The sequence below is a fragment of the Mchenga conophoros genome, linkage group LG22, assembly GCF_057382185.1.
Source record: "Mchenga conophoros isolate Kocher_MC1m ecotype Shallow Benthic linkage group LG22, M_conophoros_male_GT1.1, whole genome shotgun sequence".
NCBI lineage: Eukaryota > Metazoa > Chordata > Actinopteri > Cichliformes > Cichlidae > Mchenga > Mchenga conophoros.
Genome location: NC_140546.1, coordinates 27,220,235 through 27,246,421, shown reverse-complemented (window position 1 = coordinate 27,246,421; position 26,187 = coordinate 27,220,235). Strand labels below are relative to the sequence as shown.

At 43.5% G+C, this 26,187-nt stretch overlaps 1 protein-coding gene across 2 annotated transcripts; it reads right to left on the bottom strand.

The window, feature by feature from the left end:
• Positions 1-1,045: 1,045 nt before the first annotated feature.
• Positions 1,046-26,157, bottom strand: LOC146549618 (ubiquitin carboxyl-terminal hydrolase 37-like). 2 transcript variants are annotated; one of them, XM_085261357.1, is made up of 18 exons: positions 25,363-26,157; positions 7,975-8,043; positions 7,698-7,875; positions 5,934-6,014; positions 5,680-5,735; positions 5,387-5,459; positions 5,194-5,277; positions 4,637-4,692; positions 4,336-4,392; positions 4,110-4,241; positions 3,895-4,018; positions 3,658-3,809; positions 3,453-3,552; positions 3,236-3,312; positions 2,950-3,058; positions 2,282-2,339; positions 1,956-2,113; positions 1,046-1,869 (listed from the first exon to the last, which is right to left on the bottom strand). In XM_085261357.1, the coding sequence occupies exons 2-18, from the start codon at positions 8,007-8,009 to the stop codon at positions 1,864-1,866; spliced, it is 1,536 nt and encodes a 511-aa protein (XP_085117483.1). In that variant the 5' UTR covers positions 8,010-8,043; positions 25,363-26,157; the 3' UTR covers positions 1,046-1,863. The 2 variants fall into 2 exon arrangements, with proteins under 2 accessions (XP_085117483.1, XP_085117484.1); XM_085261358.1 differs by lacking the exons at positions 7,975-8,043; positions 25,363-26,157 and adding an exon at positions 7,518-7,603 and having other exon boundaries at positions 7,698-7,829.
• Between the last annotated feature and the right edge of the window lie 30 nt (positions 26,158-26,187).

Below are 26,187 nucleotides of genomic sequence, written 5' to 3'. Positions count from 1 at the left end.
CAGCCGCTTCAAAACTCATCACTGAGCTCGATCTCTCTTTTAACACGCTGGAGACAACAATGAAAGATGACTTTCTTTCATATGCTGCTTTGACGGCTTTGTTCGTGAATAACAACAGAATCAAAACCATCCATGAAGAGACATTTCACCCGCTGATTAATTTGGAGAAACTGGACTTCCACAAACCAGTTGGAGACTTTGTCTTCTGGATGGTTTCAGAACCTGATTTCTCTCCACTAGTTCAATCTTTTGGGAAACAAATATACAACACTGGGTCCGGGAAACCTTTTCCTGCCACTGAGGAGCTTGAAGACCCTCCATTTTTGAGGAGCTTTCCTTCAGTCTGTCAGTGAAAGGGATTTTGTTGAACCTTGAAACTGCCGTGACCCTGTCCAAAGACCAGCTGGCCACCTGGCCGGGTCAGTCATGGATATTCACAAATACCCCATAGTACTGGTGGAAAAGACATATCGAGGGAAAATCCATGTTCAGACCATGTTCAGTGTGTCGTGACACTTGCACGATGGAAGAACACACCCACTTGTTGGTGCCAGAAGAGCCACTGAGAAATTATTGTTTTAGCTGGCTCATTACAAGTCGATGGCTGCTCACCTGGAGTAGGATAAAACTCTGGAGCGAATAATTGCCCGATTTTACTGGACAGGAAACTGTTTTAGACTTAGAGCTTTTTATTGTCATTGTGCAGTTTCTTGCACAGTGAAATTGGGTAAGTGGAGAGCATAGAGCCGCTGTATCTGTGCGCACCACCATCTTGCATTTTTTGCATGTTTGGCTGGTGTCACTTTTGGACTTTGCTACCTGTAGCTAAACATTTGCAGCTAAATCATTTATTTAAAAGCAGAAGCTGCAACTGATCGAGGGAATATTTGTCTGAAAACTTAAACTGAACTCCAAGGGTACCATTGCTCCAGCTCACCATCTTTACCTGAGTGAATCAGTTTGTTGAACAATCTAAATGATTCAGAAACTTCTGTGACATCAACTTAACTAAGGCTCATTACAAATTTCACAAAACACTGCTGAATACTTTTAATATTTTTTTATTAGTTATTTTTGTTTTTGTTGTTATTTTGATTTTAATAAAACAAAATAAAATAAAGAATTAAATCATTTCTTTGGTTTTTTTTAATTTAATTTATTTTACAAATAAATTAATAATAATATTAATAATAATAACAACAAATTAGTGCTGTCAGCGTTAACGTCATTAGGTAAAATGACGTTAACGCTGACAGCACTAATTTGTTGTTCCCAGAGAGCAAGCCAAACACTGGTCCAGAAAAGGACGATCTCTAGTAGATTTTGTTTTAACCTCCTAGGACCTGGTGTCCACATATGTAGACATAACATTTTGGGTTGTCTAGACCAAAATACAAAATTTTGCTCTTCAAAAACCTGATATCCACTTATGAGGGAGGACATGACACTGCCACTGTTCAATCGAAATTTAAAATGAATGTCCTCATATGTGGATCTCATTCTTTTGAGAAACAAAAAAAAGATAGTCTGAATCTGATGTCTTGGTTTTTACCTTCATCGGGTCCCAATCAACCTAAATGGCACAGAGGAATTAAAAATGCATGCCATGAAAGTTCAGGTCTTAGGAGGTTAAAAATGTCCCTGCTGATGAGACCAGTGAATGTGGGGCGACGGTGGCAAGAAAAAACTCCCTCCTGGAGGAAGAAATCTTGGGAGGACCAGGCTCTCTGGCAGGACCCTCCCTCCTGAGGGCAATACTTACCTATACTTGTCCTCCAGTGTGCGATGGTGGGCTGGGACGACTGCTTTTCCTTCTCAGCATGATGATGACCTTAACTTCCTTCCTTCCTTCCATTTCCTGTTTCAGAACTGAGAATGAAGACAAAACTGGTTAACAAGGTAACAGGACATTTAAAAATTCTCTCACTTCAGGATGAGATGCTGTGTCTTCTTACGTTTCTCTTGTAAAACAGGATGTAGGCCGACTGCTGCTGTTCCTGACAAACTGCAGATCCAGTTGTGTGGAGCACCTGTGCGTCATTATAGGTGAGCCAGCGATCTGATGTAGAGTGCTGACTCTCCTCAGGATGGACAGAACTACAGATGTAGTGTCCTGAAATCACATTAAGACAAATGAATCCAACTTCTGGAAGTCAACTGATTCAAGCAAACAGTGATTTTGACTTAGTGCTTCTTAGAACATCAAAAGCTTTTGTGTGTGAGTCCTTCACTGAAAAGTAGCAAGTTTCATTTTCTGTTTGTCACAAGTCTGTTGTTTTACCTGACTCTGTGCCTCCATAATGACTGATGATGCTGCAAAGACTATAACAGCCACCACCCTGAGAAGGAACAAATCCAAAGAGTGTTAGTTTCATAAAGTCTCACATCAGTGCCATAATTAAGCTGATTTGCTGAGGCTACGTCCACACTAATGCGTTTTCGTTTGAAAACGCATCGTTTTCTCTCCGCTTTGACCTCCCGTCCACACCGAGACGGCGTTTTCCTCAAGGAAAAACACAGCATCTTGAAAACGCTCTCGAAAACGCATACATTTCAAAACGGAGTTGTCCCATCGCAGTGTGGACACTCGAAAACGCAGACTTTCTAAAACGATGACGCATTTTGGTCATGTGATGCAGTCATGTGAGCAATTAAACAAAGATAAGCCGAGTGCATTAGACAGCAGTTGTTTTGATTGCTCTCAACTTTGACAGCCCTAAAAAAGATTAATATCAGTTTGTACATGCTCCGGATAGCTTTTCTTCAAATTCTGTAATTCTCACTCACTTTTGCGCATGCGCAGGACTGGAACGTAAGCGTTTTCGGCCGTTTCAATGCAGACGCACAACTATTTGAAAATGACTGAAAACGCCAGTGTGGACACGGAGTTTTCAAATCTATCCGGGCTAGTGTGGACGTAGCCTGAGACGTTCTGCAGTCTGTTTTTACCTGATTGGATGGCACCACCAAGTCCCTCTGCAGCCTGACGGGGTCATCCACCTTCTTAATCTTGTAGGTTTGTGTAAAGCCAAACCTCTTCAGATGCAAGATCAGAACTCTGGCAGAAAAGAAAAAAAACACAAACAAGGTAGAAAATAAGAAGAATGAGTGTCAAACACAAACAGAAGATGGGAGAAAACGACTGCTCAAGTATTGTCTCGAAGAACTCTGATATTTGATGCGCCACAGTTTGGAAACCTGGTCAGTCGATCAATTCTGATGTGACCTTACTCACCTTGGCAGTGTATCAAAAGACGACTTCAGTTCTGAGGCCGTCCCTCCACAATCACAGCGAAATTCTATTTCTTGTTCCTGAACAACAGCACAGAGAAAACAGGCTTTATGGTAGAAAGAAATCTCAACATATGCACACACACATGCACACAAACACTAACAAAAAAGGTGTGTTAAGATCGCTGATACGACAACTCTATTGGAATTTGTGATCTTACCTTCAAGTATGTCTCTAACATGTTTATAATAGACCCCTCTGGAACAAGGTCTAGAGACAAGCTGGTGAATTCCTCTTGCTGTGATGATTGGTGACCGCAGCTACACATTTCAGGAGTAACGTAGTTAAAGTAAAGATCAGGTACGTGGAAAAGAGGTATATGAAAATATTGCAACCAGCTCTGCGTTTCTGAAAGACAGGCTTACCTCTTGCATGTCCTCATGTTTTCCATTTTAAAAATGTGATGGTCTTCTACTGGGCAGCTATAACTTTGGCCCAGGAGAGCTGCGTTCCTCTCCAGGTGAGGTGCGAGCCTTTTGACCTCATCGAGGAACAATGTTAGGAATTCATGAGCGTCCTGAAAGAAAAGCAGAGAGATTTAAAACAGTACATCAAAATCAGAAGGTAAAGCAAAAAACGAAATGTCCAAATAGCTGACGCACTTTCTGTGCACTGCCGGTGTATTCAGGAGCTTGACTGCTGAATGCCTTCTTAAAAGCTCTTAGGTGGTGATCTTTAAGGCCATAATCTGTTGACTCGTGACAGTCCCTGACATCAATAAGCCTTCTGTAGAAAGGAAGGGTAAACAGACATTTCTGCTGTTAGATCTCTTTGTTCTTCAGGTTTTTGAAGAAAGTAGAAGGTTGACGTAGCGCACCTTAAGAGCTGAGCTTCTGGATCTGTGCTCCACAAAACCCCCTGACGCCTGATGTCTCTTATGAACTCCTCAATGTTGAGGAGGCTCTGCAGGCAGGAGTTCATGTAGCAGGTGTTTCCGATGTTTGGAAACCTGACACACACGCGCAACGTTTACAGTATCAGTGTAAAATAATTCATTTTCTCCACTTTGACAAAGTGAGTCTTTGTGCACCACGTGTACTCACCCGAAGCAGTCTATAGTCCCAGTTTGACTTTCTATTTTTTTCCCACCGCATGCTACACTGCTCCAAAAAGGTAAAAACACAAACACAAAATTAGGAAAGATGTCAAGATTCTGAGCAGTGTATGCGCATGTATGCATGAGCTTTGAAGTTGAAACATTTTGGAGGACGTCCAAAAGTAGTAAAAAAGATGTAAATACACAAGGTGGAAGAAAAATGCCAATAAAAGGGAAATAAAACAGCTCCAACTAAACCACTGCTATAAATATCTCCAGCAGCATTAAAGAGCGGCGCATTTCTTTACCTCTGATGAGACGTAGAAGGAATTTCCTTCTCTGCCACGTTTTGTTTGTGTAATTTCTGTTTAGAAACAAGAAAACCAACATCAGTAATGGCATAAAACAAACATACCAAGGGAGTCTCTCCATGAAAAGTGTCCAGTTAGAAAATTTGGTATTATTTCATATTATTTATCACTTCAGTGAGCTGTCAGCTCATGAAGCAGATATATAGGAATATCTTTAAATAAATTAAAAACAATTTATTCATGCTTTAAATTGAGTTTTAAAGTTTGTCCTATGAAATACAAAATCCTTCATTTGGTTTTGATCAAAATTCAGTTTTTACAGAAATCATCCATCAAGCTTCATTAAAAGATTCAAAAATGCTTATTTACCATAAAAAATATTTAGAGAAACATCCTGCAAGTCTCTTCAAACTTACCTTTCTGTGAAAAAAAAAACGTTTAAACATCTTTGAACTTAATTTGAGGACATGGATGTGCTAAATTGCTCTTAATTCTTCGCATTTAACTGTGATGAGTAAATGCTTGATGACAGTGACTCTTTCCATAAAACATACCTTCCAGAATTTAAAAAGAAACCAGCGACACTTTTTTTGTGTCTTCACAGTGTTGCTCTCTGCCTCTGCATCGCTGTCAGTTTGCTGCAGAGGACGAACAAACATAAGTTTATTAAAAAAGTAAAGTCACTTTAAATTAACAAGTGCAATTTAAAGAGAATGTGCATTTCATATGTTTCGTGTAAAAGCAAACCGAGGAACAGCAGAGGTGTCTCCATTTTCTCTTCTTCTTTTGACCATTTTCAGCAACACAAGCATCCGGGATGCTGATGAGGACAAAAGTGTAAATGTTATTTTTCAAAGTGGAAATTTTTAACAAGGAGTACATGCTGGAGATTGCAGATAAAAATTAATAACTGTAATGGAACAAAATCATGTATTTTGTACATTTACACTCCAACTAACATTTACACTCCAACAAGAGCTCCAACTAAACCACTGCTATAAATATCTCCAGCAGCATTAAAGAGCGGCGCATTTCTTTACCTCTGATGAGACGTAGAAGGAATTTCCTTCTCTGCCACGTTTTGTTTGTGTGATTTCTGTTTAGAAACAAGAAAAGCAACATCAGTAATGGCATAAAACAAAGTATATGGTAAGAAAATACAATATCCTTCATTTGGATTCAAAATTCAGTTTTTACAGAAATCATCCAAGAAGCTTCCTTAAAAGTTTCAAAAATGCTTATTTACCATAAGAAAACATTCAGAGAAATGTGCTGCGAGTCTCTTCAAACTTACCTTTCTGTGAAAAAGAAGTTTAAACATCTTTGGACTTGATGTGATCGCAGCCAAAATCTCCTCAGCTTTGCAAAAGTTCAACTGAAAACAAGCAGTCAAAGGTTGTATATTTATAAACTTTCAGCATAGAACGTTCATACCCTGAACAGCAAACATCAGCATTATGATGTATGGGGCTCATTTGCATATTTTGGAATGTATGCTCATTTGAACTGTATGGTGCTCGTCTCCAAGCAACTGCTACAAAATACAGGTCAAGTCAAGTGGCTTTTATTGTCATTTTAACCACGTGCAGAGGTACTGTACAGAGTGAAATGAGACCGCGTTCCTCCGAGACCCTGGTGCTATATATGACATATACGGACAAACCCAGGACTACATAAAGTGCAGTGTGCATAAATTGCAAAAATAAACAAGACAAAACAGTGCAAAACTAGACAGAACAGGACGATACAGACACAAGACAATGGAAATGTGCAAAATGCTGAGTATTGTGCAAAAGTAACTTGGTGTCTGTATGTATGTGTATGAGTGTGAGATACTGCAGATAAGTGCTTGGTAGTGACATGTGTGAAGGTGTGCGTGTGCCAGTGCAGTCACTGAGTGTTCAGGGGTCTGACGGCTTGTGGGAAGAAACTTTTCCGTAGTTTGGTAGCGAGGGCCCGGATGTTCTGGGACCTCTTTCCAGAAGGCAGCAGGGTGAAGAGTGTGTTTGAAGGCTGTGTGGGGTCCTCCAGCAAGCGGGTGTTATAAGGAGGGGAGAGGGACTCCAATGATCTTCTCAGCTGCTCTCACAATCCGTTGTAGGGTACTGCGATCTAATACGCTGCAGTTACCATACCAGACAGTGATGCAGCTACTTAGGATGCTCTTGTTAGTCCCACTGTAAAAGGTGGTGAGAATGGATGGTGGGAGATGGGCTTTCCTCAGCTTCTGCTTGAAGTAGAGACGCTGCTGGGCCTTCTTAGTTATGGAGCTGGTGTTGAGGGAGCAGGAGAGGTTCTCCGCCAGGTGGACACCAAGAAATCTGGTGCTCTTGACGACCTCCACAGAGGATCCATTCATGTTAAGTGGGCAGTGATCCCACTGTGCTCTCCTGAAGTCAACAATCTCTTTTGTTTTGTCCACGTTCACAGACAGGTTGTTGACTCTACACCTCTACAGATGGCCCGCAGTGCAACCCTTCAGCTTCCTACTAGATTCACCTATATACAAATTTAAAGACCTAGGAGACTTACTTCTCGTCACAGAGTTGTAGCATTCACAAGATTTTCAGAAAACTTGAACTCAAGGTCAAGGTCACTGATATTCAAACTGACCCCAGAACTTTAGTAGATGCACCAATGGTATCAATTCAAAATCCTACGCTTCTCGTTCCATTTTTATTTCACTATCTGTAACTAAGACAAATAAACAGTATTTGAGACACAAGTCACTATTAAAGTGGTTCGTGAGACTCCACATCTGATAACAGTATAACACACTGCTTATTTATGTAAAATTGTCATCAATAAATGTGTTCAAAACAGAAGCTACACTGGCTTTAAAAGTTTTTGTTAACTCTGACTACCTGTCTGCTCTTACCTGTTTCTTTTGCTCTCTGCTGTCTTCATCCTCCATCCAACTCTACATTGTATTGTTAGGGATGACATGATGAAACTGAAGGGTGTCTGGGCACCGAAAAAAGAAAAGAAGAGAGATTGGATTAGGCTGCAGCTGGCGTGCCATTCTCTCACTTCAGGATGAGATGCTGTGTCTTCTTACGTTAATCTTGTAAAACAGGATGTAGGCTGAGTGCTGCTGTTCCTCACAAGCTGCAGATCCAGTTGTGTGCAGCACCTGTGCGTCATTATAGGTGAGCCAAGGATCTGATGTAGAGTGTGGACTCTCCTCAGGACGGACAGAATTACAGATGCAGCAGCTGTTTCCGATGTATGGAAACCTGACACACAAACAAAAGTTTACAGTATCAGTGTAAAATAATTCATTTTGTCCAGGTTGAGAAGGTGAGCTTTGGTCCTTGTGCACCACGTGTACTCACCTGAAGCCGTCTGTAGTCTGAATTTTATTTTCCATTATTTATCCACCGCCCAAATGTTTCACTGCGCTACTGCAAAAAGGTAAAAACACAAACACACAATTAGACACTGAGCACTGGATGTGCATGCATGCATGAGCTTTGAAGTTTAAACTTTTTTTTATCATCAACAATTTTTATTTATTTCATTTTAAACTTCAATAACAGAGCTTAAGGATAACTACATAAATAAATAGTTTAAAAACAAACAAACAAAAACAACAACAAAAAACAAAACAAAGGGAAGTTATCCTATTCTTTCTTCGCACACCAATTCCCACACCACCACTCTGTCATTACTCCTCTGTTCTTCAAGTTACAGAAAGCCAGCTTGTAAAGGGGGACCAAATACAATCATATTGATGCAATTTGTCTAAAAGGTTATTAAGAATGCAAAGCTGCAATTTGTGCCGTCAAACCCCAATGTTAAGACGTCGTCGCATGCTAAAGTCAGTGACCATGGCTATGCTAGCACTGAAGCTGCCAACGTGGGCTTAACCCTTGTGCTCCCCTTCGGGGCAGCTCCGGACCCCGGGGGTCCCAGAGTACCCCTGGGTCGCATTTCACAGGCCGCGCATCAGGGTTGGCTCCCGCGCCCCGTACACCCACGTTTCCCTCCCTGGATGCCACTCCCGTTTCAATTTTTCTCCTAGTTTCAGGCAGGCTCTATCATGTTCGTCCATGGGAGGCCGCTGTTAATTGGGACACGGCCTACGTCAGCTGCTGTTGAAATCAGGTGATAGACTATGAGCACGTTAAAAAAAAACAAAAAAAAAAACTATGTGCACGTTAGCATATGCTACTTCCGGTGCGGAAACTCCTGTGGGGAGCTTTGTTTCCGGTGTCCTATTCGCGCTTTGTTTACGGTCCAAAACAAGTTAAGAAAATGAATGAATCAAGCCGCGATTTACATTTCTATAGATGTCTTGGGCATTTACCCAATATATCTGTAAATTATCTTCATCGACTTGTTGATTTTTTCCCCCGCGCCTCAGCGCAAAAGAGAAAAGGGATTCAAATGTTATATTTCTCAGTATCTGTAATCAGAATCAGAATCAGAATCAGAAACTTTATTGTCATTGTCATGAGAACAACGAAATTAAGAATGGTCCCCGATCATTGCATCATCCCTAGCAATATCAAAATATAAATAAAACAATAAAATTCAATAAATAAAATAGATAGAATACTTAAAATACTAATAAGAAACAGCTGTCCCTCGTTTATCGTGGGTGTTATGTTCTAAAAATAAGCAGCGATAGGTGAAATCAAGTAGCCAATTTTATTTTTTGACAGTGCAAAACGTTTCGTCGACATCCACTGCACTTCAGAGTCACACTGCTAGTGATCGATGCAGCGATTCTGTACTGTACAGGAGAGACGTCACGGAGGAGATCGTCTGCAGCGATCAGGACACAAGGTGACGTAAAAAAAAAAAGCATGCAAACTTGCGCTAAAAAATCTGCGAAACAGCGAGGTGAAAGGTGAACCGCATTATAGCGAGGGACCACTGTAATTTGGAAGGTAAGTCACAACATACCCTTCGTAAATACTAATGTATAGAAACCCTTACCAGCAATCGTTCATTTTTTGTGTGGCTTTTTTTCACGGTTTGTTAACATGTTGTGTAGGTGTGTACTTGACTAGCTGATATTAACATAACGGGGGAAACATCTGGTTTGACTATTTTTCACCTGTAGTTTGAATGCTGAACATTTGCCTGTTTAAATCACAAGACCAGTCACTATACAGAGATGTGCTTCTGAATGTGGACGATGTGTCTTCTGCTGCAGTGATGCAGTTCTGCTTGTGTTGAGTGACGTAAACAACTGATCGATCTAAACTCTTTAAATTGATCATTAGATTTTTTATGACACAACAGCAGTGAGTGTTCCCACCTTCTGCTCTTTGTAACTTAACGCGATCTTTCCGTTTTCGAGTTTTGGACATGATTTTGGAGTATATCTTCGTAGTAGCGATTGACCGCAAAGTAAAACTATCGGAAATGTACAACCCTACATCCGGTCTCAAACCAGTAATCCTGCTCCTTTACTGATTACTTATTTTCAAAAGTAATTAGTTACTAAGTTACGTTTTAAAAACATGATTTACAACCTGAATAGGTAATAAAGCGATAGATCTTTCAGCCCAATTCTACTTTTTCTGCATAATCCATCATATAAAATGTAATCAAATGAAAAAGTCTCATTTTAAAACTAGTTTATAATGCCAGATATGTGGTCAAGGTGTCACTTCGTTGCCGCCCTGAGTTGAATGGGAATGATCTTATCACTCCTGTGTTTGACATACTGAGATCTAACTTCAGCGACTTGACATATTCCAGCCTGCCCATGAAAGATTTCTACAGTACTGTGCCACGACCAGGTGAGAATGCCATGGATTACTGGATCCAGTTGAACAAGTCCATTGACGCTGCTGATGAGTGTCTCCGCAGGCGTGGCAAACTGGTAGAGGACCCCAGTGGTGAGGTTGTTTCGATGTTCATTAATCACTGTCCTGATCACAGTCTTGCCTTGTCTTTTCAACTGAAGGCTCCTGAGGAATGGACTGCGGCTGAGGTTCAGAACCGTCTGGACAACTATGTGAGGAAAGTAAGACAGTCTAGTGTTTTGTCTCATAATACAGCATGTCTGTCCATCCCACATCTGAGCCCTGTTACTGTTAACAGCCAGCCCCACTCCAGTAGTGCTCAAGCAGTCCCAGTAACACATGAGCCAGCCTCGTACCCTATGCCCTCTGTTCCCTCTGCAGACACATGTCAGCCTCTCTCTTCTGGTGACATGGTAAGTGTGCAGCAGCCCTCGGCTTGTCCTCCCTCGACTCCTCATGTCATGCTCCAATCTTTGCCAGTTTCCGGCCCTCCTCCAGCTGAGCCAGATGTTCAACAGATGGTAGCACTGTTTGACAAGGTTCTGTCCATGTGCACTGCATCACTAGCCACTGGTCCTAGGTGCCCACAACCCACGGGTCATTCCCATGGGCACCGCAGTGCTTATCGTGCTTCTTGCAGAGTGTGTGGCTCACATGAACACACAACCCATTTGCATTGTAGGCTGTACAAGCTATGCCACAGCCGCTTTGACCCTGGACACATGAGGCGTGAAACAGTTGCGCCAGAAACAAAGCATTTCAGTCCCTCCTCCCACCAATGCTGCTTTAAACTAGCCAGCCCATGTAACGAGAGGGGTAGCATGGGCAGTGTTAATGAAACCCTCACAAATGTAACAGATCCAGAAACCATATATGTTAACTGCTGTAGTGGCCTCTCTGATGAGAAGACTGTTATTATGGGTTCACAAAGAGTTGGCAGGGCTAGTGAGTTGTTTTACACCCCAGTGTCCGTCAGTGGCCGGTGGTCCTTAACAGGCATGCTTGATTCAGGAATTATGTCATGCACACTAAGTGAAGAGGCTGATTACAAGCTAAGAGCTGCTGGTGTTGCTCTGATTCCGCAGCAGGTCTCTGAAAATGTGGTGCTGGTTGGTTGCGGTGGCCTTCTCACACAACCCAAATGCATCTGTGATTTGGAAATATATGGGTCTAGGTTGCTTGTGCCAACGTTTGTGGTTCCTGGGCAAAAAGATGAACTCATTGTGGGGAGCAATGTGATCCGGCCCATCATTCAGAAGATGAAGGCTGATACAATTTACTGGGAGCTTATTAACTCCAATTACACTGGCACTGATTGTGAAGACTTCCTGCAGTTGCTGAGTTGTATCTCACGGTGGTCTGCTCCTGTGATGCCAGATAAAGTAGGTACAGTCAGGTTGCGGAAGAGTGTCACTCTCCTGCCACAAAAATAATATGTAGTTTGGGGAAAGCTGCCAGCTTCTGCCCTTGTGTCTCCAGAAAGTACTGCCATTGTGGAACCCACGTCAACCCGTTCCACTCCAAAGAATATAATGGTGGGGAACATTATAACACCCATGTGGGGAGATCGTTGGGTCCCTATGAAAGTCCTTAACCCAACAGAGAGCCCTGTGACACTTCGTCGCAATGCTAAGACTGCGGATGTCTTTCCTTGTATTGCTGTAGAGGACCTGCCCATCACTCAAGGTCTCTGCGAGACTCTGACTGACCAGCATACCAGTTTTTTTTTTGTATTGTATTGTTGTATCTTTATTTGTTTCAGACATATAAAACAAAAAAACAATATATACACACTACATATATTTTCATTTACAGATACGAATATATATGTAGATATACACACACACACGTATGTGTTCAGATAAATAAAAATAATGAAATAAAACAAAATCGTCTGACATAATGTAACAATGTTTGGTCTGAAAAGGAGTAGGAAGAAGTATGAACATACTTATTAATTCCTACCCCTGCTCAACATCTTATTGATCCCACATAATTCACCTAATTCCCATCATCACATACTCCACACAATACACGAGGAGAACCTATATAAACATGGCTACCGTGATTGATATAATTTGGATATAATTTGATATTTTTATACATACAATGGGTGATCATCTTTATCGGTATCATATTCTTCCAAAATCAGTTTTCGAAGTATTTTCATGAACTTACTAATTCCTGAGCATTGCTGTAGATCTATAGTAAAACTATTCCACAGTTTTACCCCATAAATAGTGACACAAAAGGTTTTGACCTTTGACCGTGCTTTAAGAATCCTTAGATTCAATTTCCCCCTCAATTCATAGTCTCCCTTCTCTGTCATAGAACATCCTCTGTATATTTCCTGGTAACATATTGTATCTGGCCTTGTACATAATTTTTGCAGTTTTATATTTTATAAGATCCATAAACTTCAGTATTTTTAATTTCAAAAACATGATGTTAGTATGGTCTCTAAATCCTGCTTTAGTAATCATCCTGATTGCTTTTTTTTTAAATTTTACATATTGGTTGAAGTGCAGTTTTATATGTGTTTCCCCAAATTTCCACACAGTATTCCAAATATGGCAATATAAGTGAACAATAAAGTACCCGAAGTGATTTGGAAGGCAAAAAATATTTAACTTTACTCAGTACGGAGATGCTTCTTGACAGTTTGGCTTGTATATGCTTTATGTGAGGTTTCCAGCAGATTTTGTTATCTATTATCACACCCAGAAATTTTGTATCCGAAACTTGCTCTATTTCAACATTGTTTACTAATAATTTTGCTCCTGCATCTTTTTTACAATTTCCGAATAACATAAATTCCAAATTTAATGATAGCTTATTTCTATCAAACCATGTTTTCAGTTTAATCATTTCTTGTGTGACAATTTCCAAAAGCTGTTGTAAATTCTCTCCAGCACAAAAAATATTTGTATCATCTGCAAATAGAATAAACTGTAGTATATCTGATGTTCTACATATATCATTGATATAGAGGATAAACAGCTTTGGTCCCAATACTGACCCCTGCGGAACTCCACAAACAATGTCCATACACTCTGATTGATATTCCCCAATTTTCACAAATTGCTGCCTGTCTCTCAAATAACTCTTTACCCACTCTAACACCACTCCTCTAATGCCATAATACTCCAGTTTATCAAGTAATATGTCATGATTAATTGTGTCAAAAGCTTTTTTTAGGTCAATGAATACACTAACTATACATTGTCTTTTATCTATATTGTTGGTGATATTTTCGATCAGTTCCATTAATGCCAATGATGTTGATCTATTTGATCTGAAACCATACTGACTGTCCATTATTATTTTGTGTTTATCTATAAATTTGTCAAGTCTATTACTAAAGACTTTTTCCAGTATTTTTGAAAATTGAGAAAGTAGAGAGACAGGCCTATAATTTGTGAATTGGTGTCTGTCACCATTTTTAAACAGTGGTGTTACTTTAGCTGTTTTCATTTGTTTTGGGAATGTACCAGTTTGTAAGGACAAATTGCAAATGTGTGTTAAGGGTTTGGAAATGCCCTCTATCACTCTCTTAACGATTTCCATATCAATGTCGTCAGAGTCTGTAGAGTTTTTTGTTTGTGATTTCCCAACAATATCAATGATTTCCATTTCTTCCACCACCGTTAAGAACATTGAATGAGGATTGCGGTCAATGAGTCTAGTTTCTTTCTCTACAGAATCTGTTATATCAGGAATTGTTTCAGCCAAGTCTGGCCCAACACTTACAAAGAATTTATTGAACTCATTTACCACATCTCTCATATTAGTAATATTTCTATCATTATTTGCGAAATACGAAGGATAGTCTGCCTGCCCCGAGCCCTTTTTGATGATGGTATTTAATGTTTTCCAGATCCCTTTAATATTATTTTTATTCATAATCAGTAATTTTTCATAGTATTCCTTTTTACATGACCTTAAAATACTCGTTAATTTATTTTTATATTTCTTGTATTTATTTTCAGCTTCTGTACTTCTGTTCATTATAAATTCTCTGTATAAGGTATTTTTCTTCTTACATGCATTTTGCAATCCTCCCTCATCAGACTCTGTGCCTGACTCTGCACAGCTACTCAAAGACGCTGGGTTGGCTGATATTGACATTGAGGGCTGTGAAGTGTCAGATGGGTGGAAGAGGAAATTGGTGGGGCTTGTGTTGACTTACCAAGATGTGTTCTCTAGAGACAAACTGGACTGTGGTGAGGTGAAAGACTTTGTCCATCATATCCACCTCACTGACGACCACCCTTTCAGGCTTCCCTATCACAGAGTACCCCCGGCTCACTATCATAAGTTGCGAGAGGTGCTGTCAGACATGGAGATGAAAGGCATCATCAGTAAGTCCACCAGCAAATACGCCGCACCACTGGTAATGGTTTGGAAGAAGTCAGGTGACTTGAGGATATGCACTGACTTCCGCTGGCTCAATGCCAAAACCGTTAAGGATGCTCACCCACTGCCCCATCAGGCTGACTGCCTTGCTGCCCTTGGTGGGAATGCTTTCTTCAGCACCATGGACCTCACATCCAGGTTCTACAACATTCCCCTCCATGAGTCTGACAGATGGTACATGGCTTTCACTGCACCTCTTGGCCTGTATGAGTACAACAGACTTCCCCAGGGTCTATGCAACAGCCCAGCATCTTTTATGCGGATGATGCTCAGCATCTTTGGTGACTTGAACTTTTCCAGCCTCCTGTGTTATCTTGATGACCTGCTGGTGTTTGCACCTTCAGAAGAGGAGGCCCTAAAATGTCTCGAGATTGTTTTCTCTCGCCTGAGGACTAGCAATCTGAAGCTGACGCAGAAAAAATGTCACTTTCTCAGACGCTATGTGAGGTTTTTGGGTCATGTCGTGGATGCTGGTGGTGTCTCGGTTGATCGGGATAAAGTGAGGGTTATCGCCAGTTTTCAGAAGACTGACCTTATGGATGGTGACGGTCGCACCCCTTTTCAAAGGAAAGTGAGATCCTTCCTTGGCATGGTGATGTTTTACCAGCATTTCATTCCAGGGTGCTCTCATATTGCAAAGCCACTCTTTGCTCTAACTGCCGGTCAGAAGAGGACTAAAGGCTGCCATGGGAGTCGGAAACCTGGAACCTTTCGTAAGCTCACCCCTCAAGACTGGACTCCTGCTTGCGAGAAGGCATTTGAGGGACTCAAAGGTGCACTCCTCAGCTGTGCGGTGCTGGCACATCCTGATTTTGAGAGGCCATTCATCCTTTCAACTGATGCTTCCATGGATGGGCTGGGTGCTGTATTATCCCAGGTGCCAACTGGTGAGGAGAGAGCAAGACCTATAGCCTTTGCTAGTAAGTCTCTCAGCCGCAGTCAGGCCAAATACCCAGCACACCGGCTTGAATTTTTGGCTCTGAAATGGGCTGTGTGCGATAAATTCAGCCACTGGCTCAAGGGTCACCGGTTCACTGTCTGGACTGATAACAATCCTCTCACATACATTCTGACTAAGCCAAAGCTGGATGCCTGTGAACAGCGTTGGGTCTCTAAGCTTGCACCATACTGCTTTGAGATCAAATATGCTCCTGGAAAGCTGAACATCGTGGCAGACACCCTGAGCAGGGAACCATTTGTGAGGCCTTTGGCCCAGCGCCTCCTGTTGGAGCCTTACTTTGAGCTGCTAGAACAAATCACTGATGTGAAAGATGCCAGTGTCCAAGATGCCTTCCGTTTGACCTGTCAACCTCAATCGATACGCAGTGCTCCACCCTCTGCTGTGCTTGATGTGTCTCTGTCAACTGATGACATGCCTTCCCTCTGTGAGTGGGAGTCTGCTTCTCGCCAGCGTGCAACATCCCTCGCTGGTCACCTGACCTCCATTAGTCCACCTGACTGTGATGTCTTTCATGCGCTGTCCCATGCTGATCTCCTGTCTCATCAAACAGGGGATCTCCAGAGTAGCCCGCTATGTTGAGCGTAAGCGCAGACCCAACAGGTCCCCATTTGTCAGAGCACCAACATACGTTGCTGCTCCTGAAACAATGGGATTAGCTCACATTCCTCAATGGTGTCCTCTACAGAGTTGTGAGGGACCCACTGGCCAAACACAAGAGATTCCAGTTTGTGGTACCTGACTCCCTAAAACAAGTGGTGCTGTCTGGCATACACGACAATGCTGGTCATCAAGGTCAACCTCGCACACTCACACTCTCCTTGGCTTGTCAGCGTTTCTTCTGGTATGATATAGAGAAGGATGTGCGCGATCATGTGAGAAATTGCCGCAGGTGTGTTCTCAGCAAGACCCCAGAGCCAGCAGCTAGGGCCCCGTTAGAAAGCATTAAGACCTGTGCTCCACTGGAACCTGTGTGCATTGACTTCTGGTCAGCTGAGGACAGCAACAACAAGTCTGTGGATGTCCTTGTGATTACTGACCACTTCACAAAATTAGCACATGCATTCCACTGCCCGGATCAGACAGCTAAGAGAGTTGCTAAAAAGCTCTGGGATGGATTTTTCTGTGTGTATGGCTTCCCTCAGCGCATTCACTCTGACCAGGGAGCTAGTTTTGAGAGTGAGCTGCTTGCAGAGCTTCTGGTTTTGGGTGGTGTTGCCAAATCCCACACTTCACCATACCACCCCATGGGTAATGGTACCACAGAGAGATTTAATCGCACCCTTGGAAACATGTTACGGTCCCTCCCCCCCCAGATGTAAGCAGAAATGGCCGCAGATGATACAGTCCATAGCGTTTGTGTATAACTGTACAGCACACGAGACCTCCGGCTTTGCGCCATTCTACCTGATGTTTGGGAGGGTCCCAAGGTTGCCAATTGACCTCATGTTTCGGGATGTCCTTCATGATGACACCATTTGTGACTATGATATCTATGTCAAGTCACTGATGGATGACCTGTGCTCTGCTATGCTCCAAGCCAAGGAGCACATCACGATGGAGCAGAGACACCAGTCTGACCAGTACAACAGAAAGGTGAAGGGTCTGCCTCTATCACTAGGGGACCAGGTGTTGTTGGCAAACAAGGGAGTCAGAGGAAAAAGGAAGCTCTCTGACAAATGGGGACCTGTTGTGTACACGGTAGTCGACTTGGATCCTGCTCTTCACATCTGCCGTATCAGAGACAAAGAAGGTCATGAGCGTGTGGTGCATCGCAACCTGCTCCTTCAAGTTAACTTTTTGCCCTTGGATACAACATTGAACGACGATCCTGCACATCCTGCTGTGAGCGTTGTCAGTGGCCCCCCTGAGTCTGACCTGGATGGGTCTGTGACATCTTTTGGGGACACAGGAGCGTACCTCCTGCCACCCGTACTGTGGATTCCGTCTCCAGCATTGGCGAGTGTGATGACCGCACACTATCATGGATCCATCAGCAATCCGCCACTGACCCAGTCGAAGATGGCGTTCATGAGACCCCTCCTATGATAGGTGCTCCTGATCTTGGTGGGCTGGCTGGTTAATGTTATTGTCGACAGGATACAAGTTTGGGGAGCAGTGTTCAGCACCTGGAGTGCAGATATAGAGATGATGATGCCGGTGTATCCGGGTGCCCCTTGGGTACCAAAATATAAGGGTCCTGAAACAGATGTTTCATATGGTGACTGGAAAGAACAAATACAAGGTTTATTGAATGCTCAAGAAATAGCCGAGGCCCGGAAAGTAGAAATTTTAATTGGGGCTTTAAGCGGTGAGGCAAAGCGTCAAGTAAGCGTGTTAGAAGAAAAAGATAGAGACCAGATTAGGAAAATATTCGCATATCTAGATTCTCTATATGGTGACAATACCTCCCTAGCGGTTTTGAGGTCGCAGTTTTTTAGCTGTATACAAAAACAAAATGAGTCGGTAAAATCTTTTACCTTAAGGTTGAGGGAGTTGCACTGCAGGCTACAACAGCGCAATCCAAATCAAGCACCTACTGAAAAGTGTTTACAGGAACAGATGCTGTTGGGCCTGCGGGAGGGCCCGTTGTCACAAACCCTGCGAGCCTACGTGCGTCACCATCCAGAAGAGGATTTTGCAACAGTCCATCGGGAGGCGTTGCTCCTAGAGGAGGAACAGTTGGGACACCAGGGATTGCAAACTACGTGCTTGGCCGTGGGTGAGTCCAGGTGTGTTAAGCCACCTTATGAACCGGACTGGAAAGAGACATTTAAAAAAGAAATTATGGAGGATGTCAAGGGTCAAATGCGAGATCTTGTTAAAGATGTTGTTAATGAAATTAAACCGCTCTTGCCACAGCAAAGCCCAGCCGGCTCAGCTTTTAATAAATCAAGGTTTAAGCCAAAGCGTTCTGGGTATGCTAATAACTGGACCCGAGAGGGAGAACCCATTTGCCATCGTTGTAAACAAGCTGGGCATATTGCCAGATTCTGTCCGAGCACACTAGACCAGCAACCACCTTTAAACTAATAAACCCCGCTGCCGAGGCCCAGGCGGTGGGGACAAGGGACTATTCAAACAATCAGGGGGCCAGTACAGCTTTTGTGGGAGAATGTCCACTCATTGAGGTGTGTATGGGAGGGGTTAAGATGACGGGATTATTAGACACAGGCTCTCAGGTTACACTAGTGCAACAGCAGGTAATGGATCTCCATTTCCCTGAAGTGAATAAAACTGACACACCCCTGTTGTTCGCCTTAAAGGCAGCCAATGGACTTGAGATACCATACTCAGGCTATGCGGTTATGGATTTTGAGGTAGAAGGGGTGGAGATACCAGAAAAAGGGGTTGTGGTTGTGAGAAATGACTGTTCCACGCACCCTTTAATTATTGGTATGAATGTTATTAGTGCATGCTGGAATGATGTTTTTGCCAAGGGCAAGTCTGCTTTTCATCCTCAAAGGCTGAAGTCCCGCAGAGCATGGAAAGAGGCGTTTGCCGTCTGTCAACAGACTGCTACCACCAAGACTGATGGCTTTCTAGGCTATGTTCGACCTGCTAGCCGCAGAGGAGTCAAGGTGCCCCCGAACTGTGAAATGGTGGTCTGGGGCCAGACGTGTAAAGGTAAGGGTGGGACAGAACGCTTGGCACTAGTGGAAGCCTTACCTGATGCTGGACCCTGGGGGGTAGCTCGAACCCTGTCAGTAGTCAAAGGAGGGAGGCTCCCCATCCGGGTCTGTAACCCTAATCCATACGAAGTGACTATAGGACGCTACCAGAAAATGGGCCAGTTGTATCAGGTGGAGGAGTCGGACGTGGAGATGGACAGTGATCTTAGCCTGACAATGGGATCCGATGGTGTGATCGAGGTGGGCGTAGTTGAAGCAGCTGGGCCCGAAGAGCCTGCGATCCCTGAAGAGGAGGTGAGTCAACTGCTTAACGGCATAGACTTGACCCCCCAGCAGAAGGTCGAGCTCCAGACCCTGCTGCAGAGGTGGCGAAAGGTGTTTGCTGTAAATGAGGAGGATTACGGAAGAACTGATTTGGTCCAACACCAGATCCACACAGGTGATACACCACCCATTAAACAAAAGTATCGTCCTTTACCACCACTGATGTACAAAGAGATTAAGATACTTCTAGCAGATATGCTGAAAAAAGGTGTCATTCGGGAGAGTAGCAGTCCCTGGGCAGCCCCCATTGTGTTGGTGAGGAAAAAGGATGGCAGTTGGCGATTTTGTGTAGACTACAGAAAATTAAACGCAGTAACTCATAAAGATGCGTTCCCGCTCCCCCGAATTGAAGAGACTTTAACATGTCTGACCAGAGCTGAGTGGTTTTCCACACTGGATCTTGCCAGTGGATACTGGCAAGTGGAAATGGATCCTAAGGATCGGGAGAAAACTGCATTTACCACTCCTCTGGGTTTGTTTGAGTTTGATCGCATGCCTTTTGGACTCTGTAATGCCCCTGCCACCTTCCAGCGCCTGATGCAGCGGTGTCTAAGTAGTCACCTTTCTGAATTGGTTTTGGTATATCTGGATGATATAATAATCTACTCACCTGACTTCTCTACTCATTTACAGCAATTGGAGAATGTCCTGCAGAAGCTGTGGCAACATGGTCTGAAGCTGAGGCTGGACAAATGTAAGCTGTTCCACCGTCAGGTGAAGTTCCTGGGGCATCTTGTCGACCAACAAGGGGTAAGACCGGACCCTGAGAAAATCCAAGCTGTCCAGAACTGGCCTGTTCCCTCTACCACCCGGCAGGTCAGAGCCTTCCTTGGTCTGGCAGGTTATTACAGGCGATTTGTCCCAGGGTTTGCTAGGTTGGCTCGACCTTTAAATGCTCTGCTCGTGGGAACTTCTAGCAGGTCAAGCATGCAGATCCAGTGGTCTGCTGAATGTCAGGAAGCCTTTGACAGCTTGAAATGTGCTCTGACCGAGCCCCCTATTCTGGCTTATGCAGATTTCCTGGAGCCCTTTGCACTTTATACTGATGCCAGCAATCAAGGCTTAGGTGCTGTGTTAGCTCAGGTGCAAGATGGCAAGGAACGGGTGATTGCATATGCCAGCAGGAGCTTACACCCCACCGAACGAAATGACAAAAACTATAGCTCCTTCAAACTGGAACTTTTAGCTCTAAAATGGGCCATTACTGAGAAGTTCAAGGATTACTTGACAGGTGCCAAGTTTGTCGTGTATACCGACAACAATCCTGTGGCCCACTTACAGAATGCTAGACTTGGGGCAACAGAGCAACGCTGGGTGGCACAGCTGGCATCCTTTGACTTCGAGGTTAAGTACAGGGCTGGAAAAGAGAATGCTAATGCTGATGCTCTCTCTAGATTTCCCACAGACTGTCACACAGCTTACATAAACATCACGAGTGCTCCACATCGGGAGCCACAGGGGCTGGTGCCACAGATGAATGACTGGAAGGAGGCTCAAGAAAGGGACATGGATCTGCGCATCCTGAGGGAGCATGTGGAACAGGGAATCCCGCCTGATGCACCAACGAGGAGATCCCTGCCTAGCCCTGTACAGAAGTTATTACGGCAATGGAGAAGGCTGCAGGTTTGCGAGGGTACGCTGTGCAGAGAGGTAAGGGACCCTAACACTAACGAAATGTACCTTCAGATCCTATGTCCTGCAGAGAGACACAAGGAGGTGTGGGAGAAGTATCACGAGACAGCGGCGCATGCGGGAGCGGAAAAGACACTGTCCAGGATACGTCGCTTCTTTTATTGGCCCAGCATGGAAGAGGAGGTGCGCAAATTCCAGCTAGGGTGCGCTGCGTGTGGCCTACGAGATAGAAATAGGCCTAGAGCCCCCTTGCATCCCGTTATTGTGTCCTATCCCCTTGAGGTTGTGGCCCTGGACTTTCTTACATTGGGGAGGCCCACAGACAGGTACCAGAATATTCTGGTTATGACTGATCTTTTCACACGGTACGCCTGGGCAGTTCCTACCAAAGACCAGACTGCTCAGACTGCGGTGCATGCTCTTTGGGCTCACGTGATTCAGACCTTCGGTTGCCCGACCAGGCTACACTCAGATAGAGGTGGTAGTTTTGAGTCTGCCCTGATGTACCAGCTGTGTAAGTGCTATGGCATTACAAAAAGCAAGACCACCCCATACCATCCGGCTGGAAATGGTGGGGTTGAGAGGATGAACCAGACGTTGCTGCACATGCTTCGGTCCTTAGAGTCAGAGAGACAACAGAGGTGGCCAGAATACCTCCCAGAGCTCTTACAAGCATACAATAATACTGTCCATAGTGCCACAGGGTATGCGCCGTCGTACCTGATGTTTGGGCGGCATTTGAGGCAGCCAGTGGATTTGAACCTAGGTGTTGAGCGGGATTCCCCATGCCACAACCTGGGAGGGTGGGTTAAGGACCACCACCAGAAACTATCTTTTGCCTATGAGATGGCTAGGAAGAAGATGAGGGCAGCAGCCACCCAAAACAAGAGGGCTTATGACCGAAGTGCGCGGGCCCTGCCGTTGGTGCCAGGCGAGAGAGTTTGGATAAGGGACAGGAATAGGCAGGGACAAGGCAAGTTGCACCCAGGTTGGAGCTCAGAGCCGTATGTGGTAGTGGAAGAAGTTGGCAATACCGGTGTAGTATATAGGGTGCGTCCGGAGAAAGGGGGGGGGGAGAAGGTCCTCCATCGGAATGCACTGAAGTTGTGCGTTACCCCCGCAGCAGACTACCACTCAGAGGGGCAAGAAGTCAGCCTTGAGGGAGAGGTGCTAGTTGAGCCTCCATTTTATGGTTTTGTGCCCAGCGCTCCAGCCCAGCGGCCGGGAGAGTTGTCAGAGGTACGGCGCTCGATGAGGCCTAATTTTGGTCAGCCACCCGCCCGTTACAGGTCGCTTGATTAGGGTGACAGGGACTGTCACAGGTAAAATGTGGGGGGATGTCACACAGTGGAAAATTGTGTTTTTATATTTTGTTTTGGATCAGACTGTGTTGGTACAGGGTGTCGATTTTATTTGCATGATTTTATTGTAATAGTGATATTGCATGTTTGTTTATTGATATTCCTATTGCATGATTTTATCTCCATATTTATAGTGTGTGTTTAGTGTTGATTGAACAATATGTTTTTTTATTATTCCACTGTGGATTAAGCGGACAATTTTAGACACCTGTGAGGTGGGGGCGTTCCCCGAGGTGGCCTATCAGCCACCAAACTGACTTAAGGGAGATGGTGAGCGCAAAGACAAAAAAAAAGAGAGAGACACACGAAAAGTGGAGAGCTGGAAAACAAAACGGGTGCAAGCCAGCATATGAACAGAAGGACCTCCGGCCTGACTGTGGGGCGCCACGAGACATTCGGCGATCGGCCAGCATAACCCGGCGATCCAGTCCCGACGGACAGAATAGCGACCGTGGGAGGCGACGCGTGAAATCCACAGTAGGGCAGGGGTACGCCTCTGCCGGCATCTGGCGGAGCTACAAGGGAGGCCGTGCGAGGAGGTGGAGAGTAGCTGGACTGCACGATTGCGCACAGTCAGGTGGAGATAGGAGCCTCCTCCCTGGTCTTCTGCTGGCGAGAGTCCACATCCCGGAAGAGGAGTTCCTCTCCTGTCTCTCTCAGCTCAGGAGAATTTGCCCGTGTGTTGCTGGACTGGGAGAATTAGGACCCTGGGGGGGGAGTTTTTAGTATAGGGAAAAACATTCATTTAGCTTTGTATTTTTAGCGTTTAATCATTCCTGCCGGCAGGGTTTTTAGCGGCTTGTAAACACTATTTTTTATTGTATACGGGGATTTTAGCTTGTATTTGGGGTTCAGACTGTGTTTTATCCTGAAAATAAATGGTGTGTTTGAAGCCAGCTAAGTTTCTGTGCTCTGAGCGCTGACCCACTCACTCCCCTTTCTGCTTGTATAGGCGTGGTGGTGAAGATTTAGTTCCACCAGTTTAGCGGCTACATTATAAGTGTGTAGTATGTGTGTATCATAAATGTGTTTTAGGTGCCCTAAATGCTAGCATGAATATATACTCCTTGCTAGCTTGGAAGTTGTGGTGGGTTGAGCTAACCCTCTTCCCCACTGTTTGTATTTGGTCGTAGAAGCTGGAGTGGGCAAATTATTTACTTGGAGGCCTTTCTTTCTTTTACCTTTTTTATCAGGTATGTTGGATTTCATGTTGTTGTTGTTTTTTATCTTATGTCAAATATGTTAAGGACTAGAAAAGCGCTATACAAATGCAGGCCATTTACACTCACTCTTTTAAATAGATGCAAGTAAAACACAGCAGAAAATAAATAAAATCAAAGACTCAGCAATCCTGTTGCTCTATTTCTCTATTTGCTCTATTTCACCTGTATAGCAGGAGTGGGGCAGGCGGAGGTTTGCCCTGGTGCAGGTGTGTCGCAGCAGTCAGTGGAAGGATCTGGGAGTTTCTCTGTGAATTTCACATTACCGTGGCAGCGTACTCAGTGCTTGCTCGGAAGTTTAGGGGAGGGGGGGGGAGTTTCGCTGTAAAAAGAATGTTTTCTTCCCATGCAGTGAACAGCTAATGTTTTTGTCACTTTTTACAGAATCAAACTCAAAGTAAGGTCAGTACTTCCACGCTTTAACCCTTTAAAACCGGTCAGAGCGGGCACGCTCCGTTTTGCGCAACTACTTTTAAATCCCGGTAGCACTGCAGCCATGTAAGCTAGCAATAATTTTTTTTGCATATGAAACCGGAGGAGTTGTACTTACATCTTATGCCATCAGCTTGTCCTAGGTCACAGTTTCCTTCCACATATAGCTTTGCAGAAACTGCATAAAAAGCACTTGCAGCAACAAAAACATAATATTCCAGAAACACGCTTTGCCGATCCGATCAGCTGTTCATACCACTTCCTAGTTACAATAGACGACAGCGTGAACTATCGCATTACCTGCCCCGAAACCGGAAGTGGCGTCATTTTCGCGGAAATGTAGTTTTTTACCATCAGGGCCTCATGAGCATATACTGGTGTTTTTAAAAGTTATGTTTGACTTTATGACTTTCTGTGTCGTGTCTGGGATGCTTAGAACTCAAATTGCACTGCTGGAAATAATTTATTTAGATGCATATGCTGCTTTTTTGCAAATTAGGACTATAATATTTGTTTTTCGTTTTTCCTGCAGTATATAAAAATTGGTGTATTTCAAAAATAAAACTATGAAGACACTCAAAATAAATTTCCTGTGGTGGGAAACTATTTTGTGCAACTTTTTTGTATTTACAGTTTTGAGGGATAAACCTCTTAAATTTCTCTAACTAGAAATATATGTTAAAAAAACAAAAACGATTTTCAATTTTTTTGTAGTTTATTGCACTTTCTTGCATAACTAAAACCGATTTAGAGTGCTTTATTTAGCTGTGTAAGGTAATAACTGAAAATATGAAATAAACACACATGTAAGCTAAGACTCTCTAAAAAAAACAGCATTGTTGTTCGGCTTTTCATTTCGCCATTTGTTCATTCACTTGAAGAGCAAGTAACATAATATAGGTCAAGTGATCAGTTTGATATCAATCTTTTGTGATACACCGTCATATTTACATTATTTGTCCAGTATGAAAAATTTGCTTTGGTACCTGGTCAAACTCAAGCTCTCTTCTCTCTGCCAGTGCACTTCTCCTACAGCAAACTCGCAGGCAGCAGCTTCTCTCCCCGCTTCTCACTCACATGTGTAAGTGTTCAGAGTTCATCTTTCCCAGCCAAGAACAAGACACCGTCCTCCAAGAGAAGTGGACTCAATGGCTGAGCAGTTGTCCAGCTTTGATCCAAGGTTGTCCCTGGTTAAAATTCTGCACCTGGAATTCAAATCCCTGAGGGAATCGTGGAGTTGTGTCAGCAGCAGGTGGAAACTGAACAGGCCTGATCCGTCTGAACACTGAACCTGAAGTCTCTGTGGCCACAGTCAGAGCTAGTTAAGTTCTCTCAAAAGGAAATGTGCTTCAGTGCTACCTTTATTACCTCTTTTTGCAGAGGAGACACTAAAGCATCCTTTATGAGAGGAAGTAATTACATTCCATAATTCATAGCGATGCATTATCAAACCATTAATGAAAACCATCGACAAAAGTGATTCACATCAAATCAGTGTTGATTATCATTATTCCTGTTTTTCATTTCAGTGAAGTGCTGATATGCTTTCAATTTTGAACATCATGCTGATGGAATGAAATCGGATTTGTGTGTGACTTTGCATGAACAACAACATTTATAAACTCTCTGAATCCAAATTATAAGATCTATTACACGGATCAAAGTGTGTTTAGGGTCCGCTCCAGTTTACTTTGTATGATTAACATCTGCATTATCATATATTATTCACCACACTTCTTTCTTCTTTATAAATTCTCATTCACATCAGAAAGTAGGCATTTTTTTTATTCAAACATTCCTTGATATTTAAC

Bases quoted from the DNA above. Each gene is read 5' to 3' on its own strand.
- LOC146549618 (XM_085261357.1), bottom strand. From the start codon at position 8,009: ATGGAAAATAAAATTCAGACTACAGACGGCTTCAG. The intron at 6,015-7,697 runs GTAAGAAGACAC...GCTTGTTTTCAG, and splicing joins TCCTGTTTTACAAGATTAAC to TTGAACTTTTGCAAAGCTGA. The intron at 4,393-4,636 runs GTAAAGAAATGC...TTTTTGGAGCAG, and splicing joins CCTTCTACGTCTCATCAGAG to TGTAGCATGCGGTGGGAAAA.